Source organism: Aythya fuligula, chromosome Z (genome assembly GCF_009819795.1).
Source record: "Aythya fuligula isolate bAytFul2 chromosome Z, bAytFul2.pri, whole genome shotgun sequence".
NCBI classification, from domain to species: domain Eukaryota; kingdom Metazoa; phylum Chordata; class Aves; order Anseriformes; family Anatidae; genus Aythya; species Aythya fuligula.
Window position 1 is genome coordinate 68,269,832 of NC_045593.1, and position 15,226 is coordinate 68,285,057.

Here is a 15,226-nt window from a genome sequence, read left to right on the forward strand (position 1 = left end):
TCTCCAGCAGCATGTTCCTGTAGACTCTAAACATGAACCTCCTCTAAGAACTGCCCAGCTTTCAGAAGGAGGGAAGAGTGACAGGAAAACTGATACAAAATTGGGTTATCTCAAAGTGATTTTCTACAGAACTGTAGCACCTGCAGTGCGAGTAACGTGATCTTTTTCTGCCAAGACATGAGTGACCAACTCATCCACCAGCAGAGGAAATGAAGGAGGTCCTATGAGTTACACAGGGCAGCACAACTGATATTCCCCAGAATAAACTAAGAAAAGGAAAATTCACTATCTTCTTTTTTTTTTTTTTTTTCTGTTATAACAAATCTAGGTTAGTCACTAAAACATTCATGATGGTGCCGTCATTTAAAATATTTGCTAAGAGATGGAACACTTTAAAAGAAATTTTGAAATCACTCAACACTGACAGAAGAATGCACTGAATACTTTATACCCTCCCATTTTGTTGAACGGTCTGTCGTTCTTATGAGGCACATATGGATAGAAATGAAAGAAGCAGAAGCAGGAATGTTGAATGAAATCATGTATTTTATTTACTTTCTTTGGCATATGCAAAACATACTTACTGTGTCAATGCAAAAACATCATCCAGGAGCTGGAACCTGCTGACAGCAGGAATAGCCTGCAGAAAGCATCAATACCGTGTTAATAGATTTAAACACATCATTAAGAATTTAAAAAAGCTGTACTAGGTTTCATATGTGTAATACAAGTCCCTAACATCTTTCCTAAGCCAAAATCTTCTACAAAACATATTAAAACATATCCTGTATTTTAAGATGAAATTGTTTATGTGATTTTAGGAGCATTTACATATATATAAATACACAACTGCAAAACACTATGTGTGGAACTTCAAGACCCCTCTTCTTTGAATGCTGAAATAAAAATAAAGAAACTGTACATTTCCTAAAAATAACCTTGTTATGTCATTCTGGCACATTTTTTCCTTTTGAGGCTTCAGTTCAGAATACATACTCGCATTAGTCTAGACTGGAATGTCTGACAACCATCACAAACTACCTTACTGGAGAAGGACTGTAGGCACTGCCTACATCTCATGCTTATCCCTCTTCATCTCCTCCCTGTTTCCGTACTGGTAAGGCTTGGGTGATGCTCTAGCCGTCCTTACCACCAACCCGTACCAAAGCACAGCAGTACCCAAGTCAGCAGTTCATTCTGACTTAGATTTGCTGTGAAAGAAAAGCTTAGAAAAAAGAAGCCAGTGTGCCATAGAGAAGCTTGGTCACACCTGTGTGTTCTCATCAGCCTCGTATTGAGACCTCCCAGGTAAGTCATCTGACTGCACGTTATTAGTGTGTGCCCCAGACTCAGAAAGCTTAAACTTTCTCAGCTTTGATATCAAAACCAATGAACCAATATTATTACCAGAGTCTTTCTCTCACTCTAGGTCTAGGAAACATTAAATACCACACAACCCTATATACGGCGATATGGATGGGCTGCTCTAAGCCTCATTTACCTCCAGCCCATGCAGTGGCAAGTCAGAGGTGACATGTGTCCTCTGTGTTGCATAATCTACAGAGGACTGAAAGAGCCCTAGCAGAACTGACTGGAACCTCTCAGAACATTCTTCACACAACACACACACAAAGCCCTAAACACCCAAAAACTCCATCAGATGCATTTTTTGTTGTTGCTGTTTCATTGGCAGAAATACTGTGCTTTGAGAAAATGTGGAAATAAAAACTTTCTCCTAACTTTCCTCTCCATGTTTACCTAACAGCAGATAAAGCTTAGTCATACATTCACACTGATAATTCTTCAAGCCAAATTGAAGATATTGGAAGAACCACAAGTTGTTAAGACAACTTTGAAGGCAGAATGCCATCTTACGTATGCTATTTTTCAACATAATGCTTATGTGAAACTACTTGGCCCTGTTCTATTCCACTATGGAAGTCTGTCAGTAACTTTAGTCATGCAATGGTGGATCATTTGTTCTTATGTGATCATGTATAATATAATCAAAATTATTACTTTTAAGAACTGCAAGAAGAAATATATGGAAAGAAGGCAATTTATAAGTTTTAAAAAAATATCTTACCTTTGGATCATTTTCAAGCAAGTGTACTAATCTTTTTAAGTTTAACTGATCGTAGTTCACTCTGTAGTATCCACTTAAATTTACATTTAGCAGGATCCAGTCATATTCTGATTCTGACACTTGCATTTCAGGAAAAATTTCTGTAAAATGATATTAAAAAGTATTATTTTATTTTATGCACCCTGATAAATTCTCTTGCATTTATGAACAGCGAACTCAATGATCCCCTGAGACAGAGGTCTGAGGCTGGATACACTGAGAATCAACAAAAGCCGGGTACATTTGTGAGGCCTCTCCTCAGCCTGCTCTGCTCAGGGCTGAACAAACCAAGGGAGCTCAGCTGCTCCTTATATGTCTTCCCCTCCAGAACCTTCACCATTTTTGTAGCCCTTCTTTGGTCAGTCCCTAATAGTTTTATGTCCGTTTTACACTGTGTTACCCAGAACCGCACACAGTTCCTGAGATGAGGCCACACCAGTGCAGAGTAGAATGGGACAATCAGTTTGGAGAGTTCAGTGAGGTCATCTAAAAGTAAACAGCTTGGGACTATACAATCTTTAAGGTCACTTCCAGTCCAAGTCATTCTATGATTCAATACCTCCACATACTGAGACATGCACCCTTGGCACACCTGCTGCTCCCAGCGTTCCTCCAAAACACAACCTTCAGTACCCAACAGAACAGCTGCCTACTAGAATTTGTGTAATAGGTGATCAAGAAAAACAAAACACCTAGGTTTATGTGAGAGGCAAACAACTGAAAAAGATTACTTTAAATAAAAGTCCTGCGGTCCTGCTGAGTTACATCACATCCTAAAGTCTCCTTTTTTTCAGTTGTTTCATTTCACTACTGCCTACATTAGGTGTTTGTCTGATTACTTGCTCCCAACAGCTTACAGTGCACTGTAAGGGAACAGAGCAGCCTGGAAGGCTTTAAGGGGATTCAGAGTCTGCTTCAACTGGGTATGATCAGCTTGGTTTAAGAAGACAGCAAACTCTCATAAGACAATAAATCAGTATTGGTGAGAAGGCTGGGACTACAGTGTGTTTTGACAGAGCAAGTACTACAGGATTCATCCTGAGTCATTCTCACAAATAAAACAAGAGGAAAATGTCACACATGACAGTTACTAACTTAAGCATTTAAAAGACTGTGGGTGGCTAGGATATGGCACTAGCAGTGTTTTCCATATACTAGTTCAATGCTCTGCTAATCATCAAAAGGACTTTTAGATGCATCTAAAATAGCAAACATGCTCAGAAATGCAGCCCATTCCTAAGCTACACCCACAGTCCAACTGAAACGTTCTACCACAGCAGCATGGTTTGCTTGTGTTTTGTACATTCACTGAGCAGATGTGCATCACTCAGGGATTGTGTCTTTACCTACCAGAGACCAATGCAATTATATTAGCAGAAGATAAGTATCTAGACATTGCCAGAGAAGCCTTAAACCAACAGGACAGGCTGTTAACACTTTATAGCACAGCTGTGAAAGAACATGCTTGGTACCTGATAGTTTGGAGCTCATGACTCAATTTAACCTGTTTAGAAGTAAAAGAAATCAACTCCCATGTAGCTCTTTTCATCAAAAATAAACATACATGGCATCGCTTTTGAATTGTTTCCTTTTTATGTATTGTTATATCACTGCAGAAGCTATTCCAAAATTTTAGGCAAAACAGTACTTCATACCAAATCCCTCATTTTCATTTACCCAAACCATTCTCATGAACACTTCTGAATCATCACAGTAACAGAAGTTCTCAACCAGAAGCCATTTCAGTCTCACAGGAGCAAAATGGTAGCTGAATTGAAAAATATCTCAACATTTTTACCCTTGTAAGGAACCATCTGGTTTATCTCTACATCAAAAAGTCATAAAAAAAAAAAAAAAAAAAAAGTCATAAAAAAAAAAAGAATTATTATTATTTTTTAAAAACTTCAAGTTTGAAAGCAAGTCACTTGGCTGAAGTCTAGCGTCTGGGAAGTTTCATACATAGCTTTCAAATACTAGTGGAATGCATTTTAAAGACTGAATTTCTACTTTATTGTAGTTCCTTCAGGCAGATGCAACACAATGTTTATTTCATAAATTTTTCTGTAGCTCTTAAATCACATAATGGGTGATTTAAGATCAAAATCACATAGAATTGCTGTCATTTCAATAATATAAGCCTAGCATGTAACACTAGTCCTTCCAAGCAAGCAGTGCTTAACACTTCTTTTCTATAAATTTTCTGATTTTTCACCTCACTGGAACATCCACTGATTGCTTATTCATTTGCCCATATACTGTGAAATAATCACTCAAGCTATCTTATTGCCTAAAAAGCAGGGCAAGACCATTGCAAACAGAGGGCAGAGAGTGACAAAACACACACACTATTGTAGTATTGTAGTTTGACTCTTAGGTATTCAGTGAACACTACAGTCTGTGCACCTACTTGTAACTGATTCAAAGTCTGAGGGAGCTGAGGAGTGACTTACCAAAGAAAACTAATTAACCCATCCTAATTATTACTTTTCTTCTTTCTCAAAAAAATACAGCTGTTAATTGGAAAGCACTAGAATGAGAAAACTGAATTTGTATTTGACTAGAGATGCCTATAAAGTCACTTTTTTATTATAAACTCTTAAAACCTTTTGGAAGTCTACGCTGTTGTCAAGATTACTTTTTGCATTAAATTTGCATAAACAAAATACACAGTGTTGAAAAAGCTCATTTTCTGGTTTTATCCGCCCTTAACAATGTTTTTCCTCTTAACACAGCTGGTTTTAATCTTTTTCAGTTTTCATATCTACTTTTTGAGCTTGATCATTTTCTGATGTATCGCAGACAAACTCTGAGATGCTACCTATATTCAGAATCTCTCTTTAATGTCAGTAGGATCTGCTAAAGTAATAATAATACAGAACTATGAGGAGCTGGAAATTTTGATTTGTGTACAAAATGACAACATTAAAATTAAAATTACTGTGGAAATCTCAGTTTATAAAAGGAATAGAACACAATAGTTAGATGTAGACTTTAGTGGAATAAAGATTTATCTCTCTAACTAATTCAAATATATATTTTCTTTAAAGGAGTATTAAACATGTTTTTATCATCTTGGTTTTAGCATGTGTGAACAAACATGTTACTTACTGCTGCTTTTATCTAGCCATATTAGAGGTTGTGATGATCCATTTCTCATCCAAGAAACAGGAACAATCCATGTGTTGCTTAAAAAAAAAAAAAAAAAAAAAAAAAAAAAGAGAGAGAGAGAGAGAGAGAATTAATTATTTTTCTAAAACAAACAAACAAACAAACAAAATATTCTCTGATGTTGCTAACCTAAATGCAAATGAGTTCTTACAGGAATTTCCATCTACTATCTCTCCTCTCTGATACACAAAACAGTGTCAGGTGGTGGTACTTATGCTGGATCAGCACTTTGGTTCATTGATGATAAAGGATTTTTAGCCTGGATTTAAACAGGCACTCATATTTAGACTGTTCTGTGCTAGACCTTTCTTACATCACTTCACTCCTGTGCTCTGGCTGCCCTTCTCCAGGTGATAATTTTATTTTCCCTGCTTCTTCACCTTATTTCTGGAGACTGTAAAGATTCTTTTCAGAACTGCGCCTACTAAAAAAGGATCCAGGCAAGCAACAAAACTGTAATTGTGATGACTTTAATTTCCTTTCTGAGGAATCTAAATCTCCCAGTGAAAACAGATAAAAGCTATGACAGCCTGAAGTCATCGATGAAAATGAAAAATTCTGTAATACTTGTCCTGGATTTGCTTAAATTCACATGGTATTGCCTCCTGCTGTAACTAGAGTAACAGACATGATGTTTGTAACTTGGAACTCCTTATCTAAAATAGCCAAAGACATTGATTGGACTAGTTTTCTACATTTCCTGGAGCTTGGAAACAAAGGAAACTCTATGGTTCTCATCAAAATTTTGCTTTTGGCTCTCTGCATGACTAGCAACAGCAGCCAGGAAAAAAATGCTTTGGGTTATGCTCCCCTTTATACTTCCCTAGGTGATAACTCATCTCATGGACTTTCTCCATACATCCCAATCCTCATGACAAGTGCTGAATTTCACAGAAGTTCAAACTCTGGCCATGAGTTTCCCAAGTAGATGACCAAAGACAGCTCCTTCTATCACCGTACTTAGGTATCTAAATATGCAGCACAGCCTTCAAAAGTACCAGGAACTCAGCAACGCTCACTGACAGTCAGGAGCTTTAGAACTGCATGTCAGGTACTCAGCACTTTCTGAGTAAGGAGTCATCAACAACAACCCCTTTGTCTTTTCTACAATGATGATACTGGAAATATGTCAACTGGAAAGAAGCCGACACATGGTTCAGGTAAGTCCCCAGTCCCCAGTCTGGACAACTGAGATGAAGACTGAAGAAAATGCCAGGCAAAACTCCTGCCTTGCAACATATTCATGGCCTGCATGTCCTTCCTTACAAAGATATTATGTGGCTAGAAAAGTCACTACTGCAGAGGAACGCAATCTTCAGTGATACAAGCAACTTGAAAAACTATCACAAACTCCAGTTTTAAACAAGATTTACTTTACAGTTCATGCTACAAAAAAAAAAAAAATAATAAAAATAAAAAAATGGAATAAACGAATAAACATATGATAAGGACACAAACTAAACATACTTGTAAGAATCAGTACTGGTGTTTTCACTCTTTTTATTAAGAAATTGTTCCTGACTGATTGTGCCAGTGGTTATGTTTAATGTTAAAACTGGAAACCCATTTTGGCATGTCCAGGAATCCATTATTTTTTTTACAGATGCTGGCAACTGAACTTCATCCTGTGCATCTACAACCTTCAAGAGAAACAGGAATTAGAAAGATTAAGGACAAACAGGAATTGTGACATATGGAGAAGATGTTTCTCATTCTTATAACCTGACTGCTAACCTTTGTCTTTTTAGTATTAATATACTTACAGCCCTGTATGGCTGTGACAGACTCAATTTATTAATTTTACTGAAATAAAGCTACCAGAAGACAAGAGATTTTTAAGTGACAGCCTAATATACAAATTGAACAGAAAAGATATACCAAAAAAGATACTAAGCTAGAGTTCCAACCAGTGTGAATTGGTATCTGTTGGTATAGAAGATGTGACAGACTTGCATATCTGAAATTGTGGCACTCTTGTTCTTAACCTAAGACTTTTTTCTGTAGTGCAATGAAAGCCTTTTTTATAGGAATAGGGAAATGCTTGTTTTTTTCTTTTTTGTTTGTTTGTTTGTTTTGCTTTTTTGTTTGTTTGTTTGTTTGTTTTGTTTGTTTTTTAACTAAACCTATCATTAGCACCTTTTTTCTTATTCGGATTTCTGCCAAAATCAGCAAAGGATGAAATGCTGAGCTACTGCCCTGGACTTTGTCGGACTGTGAGACTACAGGCTTTGCTGGATCTGTGAGATATCAGCATCCTTAATCACCAAGCCCAAAACATCATACTCGTTAATCTGGCAAAACATAAGCTCCAGAAAATACAGGCTATGCAATTTCATGTAGGCTAAGGCAATCCATGAGCCTGAAAACTCCACTTGACCCTAATTTTCCATCTCATTTCTCTGCTCCTTGTACTTTGCTGCAATGATCTCAAGTGCTGTTAAGTAGCCAAATAAACATTTCTGAAGACCTAAGCCAAAAGAGCTGGCAAAGCAATATTTTTGTGTGTGTGTGAGAGAGAAAGACTGCACTAGGCATAGCCAAATCCAGTGCAGTCTTCTGCAAGTAGTATGTACACTACATTTGATCTAAGCCAAACCCCAGAGCAAAATACTGAAGATAAAATGAGTACCATCTGTATGTGGGTCCAGAGATCATCTTGGTTAGCATTTGAAAAGGAAAATTCTTTCAGATATAACTGCAGGAAAACAAGCAGAAGAATCAGAATTCATGAGAGTTCAATAAAAAACATCAGAAGGGCAGATAGTACTTAGTACACTTGCCATTTTCAAGCTTATAAATCAGGATGATGATGTTAGTTTTCCAAACTTACATTAAGAGCTTTGATAAACAACTTCTCTGTCAGAAAACCAGAAAGCATCCAGGTAATAGAAGCCCCCTAAAGTACAAAACAAGCTATGAGAAAACTTCAGTTGTTGTGATTATTATTGCAGTATCTTTTCAAATTATTTCAGAAAAGTTAGTTTACTCCTATGCTTCATAGCTCATGGTGATTAAAAATGTTTTCACAGTTTCTCTCAGAGAAAGATTTGCAACACCGGATATGTTTGTGTGCACAGCAAAAATAAATTTTGAATGGCAAAACTACAAAGCATTGTAATTCAAGAGGATATTCCACTCTACTTCTCAAACATACCATGTATCACGTTAGTTCGCAATATACAAGAAACAGGAAGAATTTTGTATTTTTTCACCTTGTTGTACGTGATGCTGTCAAACAGAGAAATTAATGAAAATGATCCTTTGATCTTGTCTTCATTCTGTGACAGTGATCGAACTCCTACTTCATTGTCTTCCCTTAAGACAGGTTGTACAACATGATCATAGAAGATTTTATCCTGCAAAGAAAAAAAACAAATCTAAGTGAGCTGAATAGAAAATACATATTCTTAGGCAGATACTGTGGATTATGGTATTAGCACTAATAGAAATAGCCTGTCAATAAACAAGGGATGATCCTTTTCCCTCTCCATAACTTCCCCTTGAGGTAAAAAGGACTTTACACTCAATCCTAACATTTTCCACGTGCTACTGCTTTTGGCAGTGAAAATTTTAAATCTGAGATGACATTGGGCTTGGGCCTGACAAAGATGATTACACTCTAATCCTCAGGGAAGAAGAAGTCAGCTACATTAACCAGCAAATAAACGAACATTGAAAACTTAAAACATATTTCTCATCTACATTGGTATGTCATTAGCATGCCACATTTTCCTCCTAAATTCTGTATTTCTCCTGCTGCAACCCTGAAAAATAACCAAAAACTAAATACTTGAGTATAGCATGGTTTAACTGTGCAGCATTTTGGCTGTCACCCAGCAAAAAAAAATAACAGAAGGAAAACTACTCTTTTGGTGTAAATCAGTGAAGTTCTCCTTTTGTCAAACGATTATTTATTTTCTCACAGCTGATTATCCATCCTATCACTGAATGTTAAATGACATAACTAGTTAGTTAAAGAAAACTAATAATTTTTTAAAACACTGTGGGCCACTTTGAGCACTTTCTTTTCTCAAGGAGGACACAGGCTTTTAATTTTTCTCTTTGTTAACAGTCAGTGAATATAGTTTTCCAGGTTCACTTTGTATCAGGGTGGTGATCAGTGGCACAAAGTCTGTTATAAGGCCAGTAACTAACAGTGTACCCCAGGAATCCAGTCTTGCTTAACATCTTCATTAATGGTTTGGATGATGGGGCAGGGTGCACCCATAGCACCAGTACATGCTGGGGGCTGACTGGGTGGAAAGCAGCTTGACAGAAAAGGACCTGGGGTCCTGGTGGACACCAAGTTCAACATGAGCCTGCATTGTACCCTTGCTGCTAAGAAGGCTAACAGTGTCCTGGGCTGTCCATCCTCAGAAGCTGTCCGGACCTGGTCCTGGGCAACCTGCTCTGGGTGGCCCTAACTGAGCAGGGGTTGGAGCAGGTGCCAATACCAGTATTCAAATTTACTTTACAAGCATAAATAAAATGGCAACCGCTGATTTTTAGAAGGGCAAGCTTCAAAATAAGAAAATTAAAAATAAAAAGGAAACAAGGACTTACTTCCAATTTAAAACTGATCCACCTTTGTATTTTTCAATGATATTAAAATAATTCCACTACAGAGAATAAAGCGAGCTGTTGTTGAAATTCAGAGGAAGAGGCTAGCACATCCCGTGACCTAAAAATCCTTCTTAAATAATTTGTTGGACGTGCTTGTATTAGTTTCCAATTAAGCATGTAGTTAAGTACTCTGGCAAATTAGAGAAGGAAAGGGATGAATAGTATTCCATCTGAGCCAAATGAAAAGCACACTGGATTATCTACAGTCTCAGGTCTGCCCAAACTAAGGGCGTCTCCTTCTTTCAGAAGCTGAGGGCACTGTGCAGAGACATTTCTGAGTGTAGAGGCAAGTGCACCTCAACTCATGGCTACTGTCAGCGGCACCCATCCTCCTGCTGCATAGATTAATGATGGATGTAGTTTTCCAATACAGAGTGGGATTTATGCTTATTCCCATTTGGGCAGAAAGAAGGAGCTTTTACCCTCCCATCAGATTAGCTGGGGCTACATGCACTACAATTTGCCTCATCCACAACCAAACATCCATGGACCTGAAGAAGTAGAATGAAGCAGCTTAGACACCGCCCAGTAAATGTACCTGAGATATGGGGTGCCCAGCTCTCTCACACAGAGCTTGGAAACACAGGGAGGGAAACCATCAGCTTCAGAATCCAGGAAAAAACAGCTAAGTTTGTTAAATCACAGATCGGGGGTAAAACACCAACACGGTTCTTTAGATCCTTGTCATCATAAAGTCACAGCTCTCTAGCTTCCCTCTGTGCCAGGTGTAAGAGAGCTGGGCATGATTACAGTCCCCAGCTGATGGAAGCCCTCTAGGGAAGAATCAAGAGCTGCTGTTCATTCCCAAAGGAGTGAAGATGCTAATGCCATGGCTTAATTAAATTCCATCACCTGCATTTTCCTTTTCTTCCTACATGCTAGAACTTTAGTGCCTTAGCTTACTTAGTTCAGTAACTGCTAGCACTTACCAGTGAAAGCTTGGGTTCAACAAAGGTAGCTCCCAGGTACTCAAAGTAAGATGCCAGCCCCTCATTAAGCCACAGATCATTCCACCAGTTCATTGTAACCAAATTTCCAAACCACTTAAATAAAAAGAAAAAAAAATAAAAGTCTTAATATCTCTTCAGATTGCTGTTTTCATTTATAGGTTAAACACATATCATCGCTGAAGGAACTTTGTTCAACATGTACATGTCAACCAAATATAATGCTGGGTATTCCTGCAGATAGTGAAAATAAAGTAGAAAAAAAATGCATCTCAGAAAAAGTCAAAAGTCAGTTATTTTTAATTGTTTTGCCTACAATTTCATGCCATAAGCACGTCAGTGCATTATGTCAGTCTTCTACTCTGTTTAATTTTAAACACTTCCAATAAAATTTACAGATCTAAAAGATCATATCAGGCTACGATTAAAAATAGTACATTTATCAAACAATTGCAAAAACATTTTCCAAAGAGTCACTCATAAATAAAATAATAACTTTTGTTTTTCCATGTTCTTAACAAAAGGAAATTGTCAAGGGGATAATAAACAGAACTGGGGAAATAACCATTTCCAAAATCAGAAAATCCCTATCCTAGTGAGCAATAAAACTTCCACAACAGCTGCTATGTACTCATATTTGGCAGTTCATATTTAAGAAAAAAATGATAATTTGAAGATTTGTACTTTATTTGTTAATTCTTAAAAGCTTGGACTATAGCTTTACTTTAAAGTAAAGTTTAATTAAGTGCTTCCATTTATTTTATTGGCCTGCAATAAAGACAATCTGCTCATCTGAAGGTCTGAAAAGTTACAGACCTTGTCAGAAGGACATACAAGTGTACTAGCCAAGTTAAAATCTTGTGCTAACTTTGTTGACTAGGTGCTTTCTTCCGGCAAAGAACACTAAATTAGACTTAGTCAATTAAAAAAAAAAAAGTGTAAAATATGCTCATGTTCCATTTGCTGTATGATATCACTGGCTTTCTTACAGAAAAGCAAATTCCTTTTTCAATATGTACATGCAATCCCATTACGAAGTAGCCCTTATGAAGTCCATTCATTCTCCCACTGAGGTACCAAATATATAGTATATAGACAGTACTATCATCCCTACTTCCCTGCAGTATCTTCTAGTATGGCATTCAGTTACTATGTAAGATTTAAAAAATAATAAAAAAAAAAGTTTTCTGTTAACAGGTTTTTATCAATGAGTCCTATGCAGTCAGTATGCAGCCTATAATATGACAGAATATGACAAAATCTGCTTTTAATATTGGTCTATCAGCAGAACAAAAGATCACATGAATAGTATTTCAACCCTCTAGTGTTCTCACCCCCTACTGTTAAGTCACTATTTTATCAATAATCAGTGACTGCATCATCAGCAACAGAAGGAAAAAAATTTATAGACAAATAAATGTACAGAACTTTTTACCACATGCCTGGTGTCCTAGCTCATGTGACACAATTATGGCAATCATTGCCTTTCTGCTTGTGAATTTATCACTTGGGAGGTACATCAGTGATGATTCTTGGAAAGTCATTAGCCCCCAGTTTTCCATAGCACCTGCTCCAAAATCAGGCAGTGCAACCAGATCTAAATTGATTCAAACAGAAAAAAAAAAAAATGTATCTTAAAAATTTTTGGAAGTTAAATGCTCACGTGATTTTATGATCACACTGGATAAGAATTCAGTGTGTAGTTAAAAGATAGTACATTTTTATCCTTTCTTTGCTATATTATGGCAACACCCTTGAAAATACTTTGCAAAATTTCCCCTTGTCATTTTTCATCTATGATTGCCAATATTTCAGGGAGCTGTATAATAAATACCCACAAAGCCCACATCTGTCCTGTATCTTGTACACAGAACATTTCTGAACAAAAATGAAGGCTATGTTCTACCTATGCAGTTTTCCAGTTCAAATGTGGGAGCTGGAGGAAATGGAGATGTGCCCTGGATGAACATCAAGGATCTCAGAGGAGGACTGCTTGAGCTCAGCAGCAGAGCACAAACTTCACAAAACGTACACGGAGTTTTCGAAGCAGACTTGAGCTTATACTGAAATTCAGCAGTCCATGGGCCATTTCCAATCGAAAATCTACTCAGTTAACATGTGCATGACACTGAACCCAAGCGACGTAGACTGCATCTCACCCAGGCTTATCACTGCTGGCTTACAGCAAAGCCAGCTTGGGGTGAAAGATCTCACTTGTAACTGGATTAAAAGCAGCTGAAAACAAATCCATAAATATCCCTAGATTTAAATGTGTTTATGTTTTGGTTTGCATTTTTAATTTGCAACAGAAATCTCTAGCATTTACAAGAGGCTATTCTTGTTTGATCTAATCCTATTGATTTTTAAGCAGAACTTCAAGGAGAGTCAGTAGGAAAAGCAGCTGAAATGCAGTATGGTATTACTGTGGGGACTGCAACTCTATTAACAGCATTATGTGAAACTGTAATCCTACCTAATAGGAAATCAGTGATACTGCTCTTCTACACCACTTTTGTAATATTCTTATAGCAATTAATCAACATATTGACATTGCTGCTAAAAAGAGGAATTCACCAGTGAAAAATAATTGTCTTTGGTTACCTTGCATGATTACTAAAATAACTTTTAAAAAAGCAACAACTGCATATATTACATTCTATGTAGGAAGTGCGGTAAGTAATTCTGTATATTATTCTATACTCATATATTACATTTACCCAGATGAAAATTTCTTTCTTTGAAGTGCCAAAATACAGATTTGACAAATAAGCACACTATCTAGTCAGGAAAGGGAGGAAATTTCTTCTCCCCCAGATCTGCCAAGATCATGGGCAGGTCCTCAACTCATTTCAGGTAAGCTCTACCTTCAGTGCTTTCAGTGTCTTAGGGATTTGTGTAACAGAGCAAGTTCCCTCGTGACATCAGTGCTGAATGAAGCCTCTGTGAGTCCAAATACCAGCAGCAAACTGCACAATGGGACCACATGATGGCACCCTACTTTCTTGACTGAAGTGACTTAACTTGATGTCGATTTTAAATAGAAATAATGTTTTCCTATGGGATTTTTTTTTTCCAGGGAGAAATGTGCATGAACATACAGCCAGCTCAGCATTCAGGTGAAGACACCTTGAAGAAAGCAAGGAATGTTTCAGGGAAGCACGTGTTACAGTAAGCAAGGATTTTTTAGGCACACCTGGGGACTCCAGCATCTTTGTCTCTTTCTGGGATGCATAGACCAAATGACTAAACAACTCCTTTTCCACTTTATAGACCTATTTGCCACTTTATTAGGAAATGCTACTTTAAAGAATGAGCTTAATGTGAAGATAAGGGTGCTGAATGACAGGTTAAGAAGAGTCATGGTGCAGAAAGGAGAATTCAGTGAGTTAAAGCTTAAGGGTTTTATACCGGTAAGTTATAAGAAGAGAATACTGCAAGAGAACCCATTGTTTCCGTAAATGTTATAACAGCTATTCCTTGTCCATTTAAGAAAATAATGAATCTCACCTGTCTTTGGCAGTGGGTAGCTGATGTTAAGCAAGTCTTCCAGAAATGAAAATATTGGGCCTGTGATATTTAAAGCATAGTCAACATACCCATTTTTAATGGCCTCTTTCCGAGCCCAAATACGTATCTGCAACAAAAAAAAAGGAAGCATTATTTCAGACAACCCTAATATTTTCATTTTCCTTGTTTCTCTTCTATGAATCATTGTTTGAAAATGTTGTCTGTCCACACCATATCATGTAATGAGCTTTTGAAGAAAAAAAAATCCCAGCCCACATATTGCTGGACCTGACAAAGTATGGCCCAGAGCTTAATCCTGCTAAAAAATCAGGGAGAGTTCCAGCACTTCAGAAGGGCCAAGACTTGAATCCAACTATAGATGATTGGAGCAATTGGATTCCTAATTATTCTTTTATTAAATACAAGATGCTGTAAAACTACTAAGATCCACACATCTTAAGCCAATGTATTCCAGCCAGTGGGCATGGGTGGAAGACCTTCCACTATTTTCCCAAACAGAGAGAAATGGAAGTTCAGAGTGCTCTTGCTATCTTCCAAAACTCTTCTTGAGCTTTCTTACTGCCTGAAACAAAAAACTGATTTCCCATTGCTTCTAGACAGAGAGGAACCTCTGAGCAGAAGATCCCTGTACCTCTGAATAACGGAGACAGCAGCTACAAGCTTTCCTTCCCAGTGCCCATTTGCTATGTCATGGTACTGAAGAGGGCAGCTGTTTGCCCAAAGTGATGGAGCAGACTGAGAAGAGGTTTATGTCTCCATCATGTATCCCTGGATACAAGGACTCCAAGTGCCTACCAGCTTAAAAGCTCAACATTTCTTGCACCTAAATGCAATG

At 37.4% G+C, this 15,226-nt stretch overlaps 1 protein-coding gene across 1 annotated transcript in view; it reads right to left on the bottom strand.

The window, feature by feature from the left end:
* LVRN (laeverin) overlaps positions 1-15,226 on the bottom strand; it is a 41,982-nt gene that overhangs the window by 14,339 nt on the left and 12,417 nt on the right. The window contains exons 4-13 of the mRNA XM_032206425.1: positions 14,371-14,497; positions 12,306-12,460; positions 10,846-10,959; positions 8,506-8,649; positions 8,124-8,189; positions 7,923-7,988; positions 6,761-6,933; positions 5,234-5,310; positions 2,087-2,226; positions 585-640 (exon numbers count right to left, since the gene is read on the bottom strand). Of these exons, the coding sequence (XP_032062316.1) occupies positions 585-640; positions 2,087-2,226; positions 5,234-5,310; positions 6,761-6,933; positions 7,923-7,988; positions 8,124-8,189; positions 8,506-8,649; positions 10,846-10,959; positions 12,306-12,460; positions 14,371-14,497 (1,118 nt within the window). The remainder of the gene's footprint in view (positions 1-584; positions 641-2,086; positions 2,227-5,233; positions 5,311-6,760; positions 6,934-7,922; positions 7,989-8,123; positions 8,190-8,505; positions 8,650-10,845; positions 10,960-12,305; positions 12,461-14,370; positions 14,498-15,226) is intronic.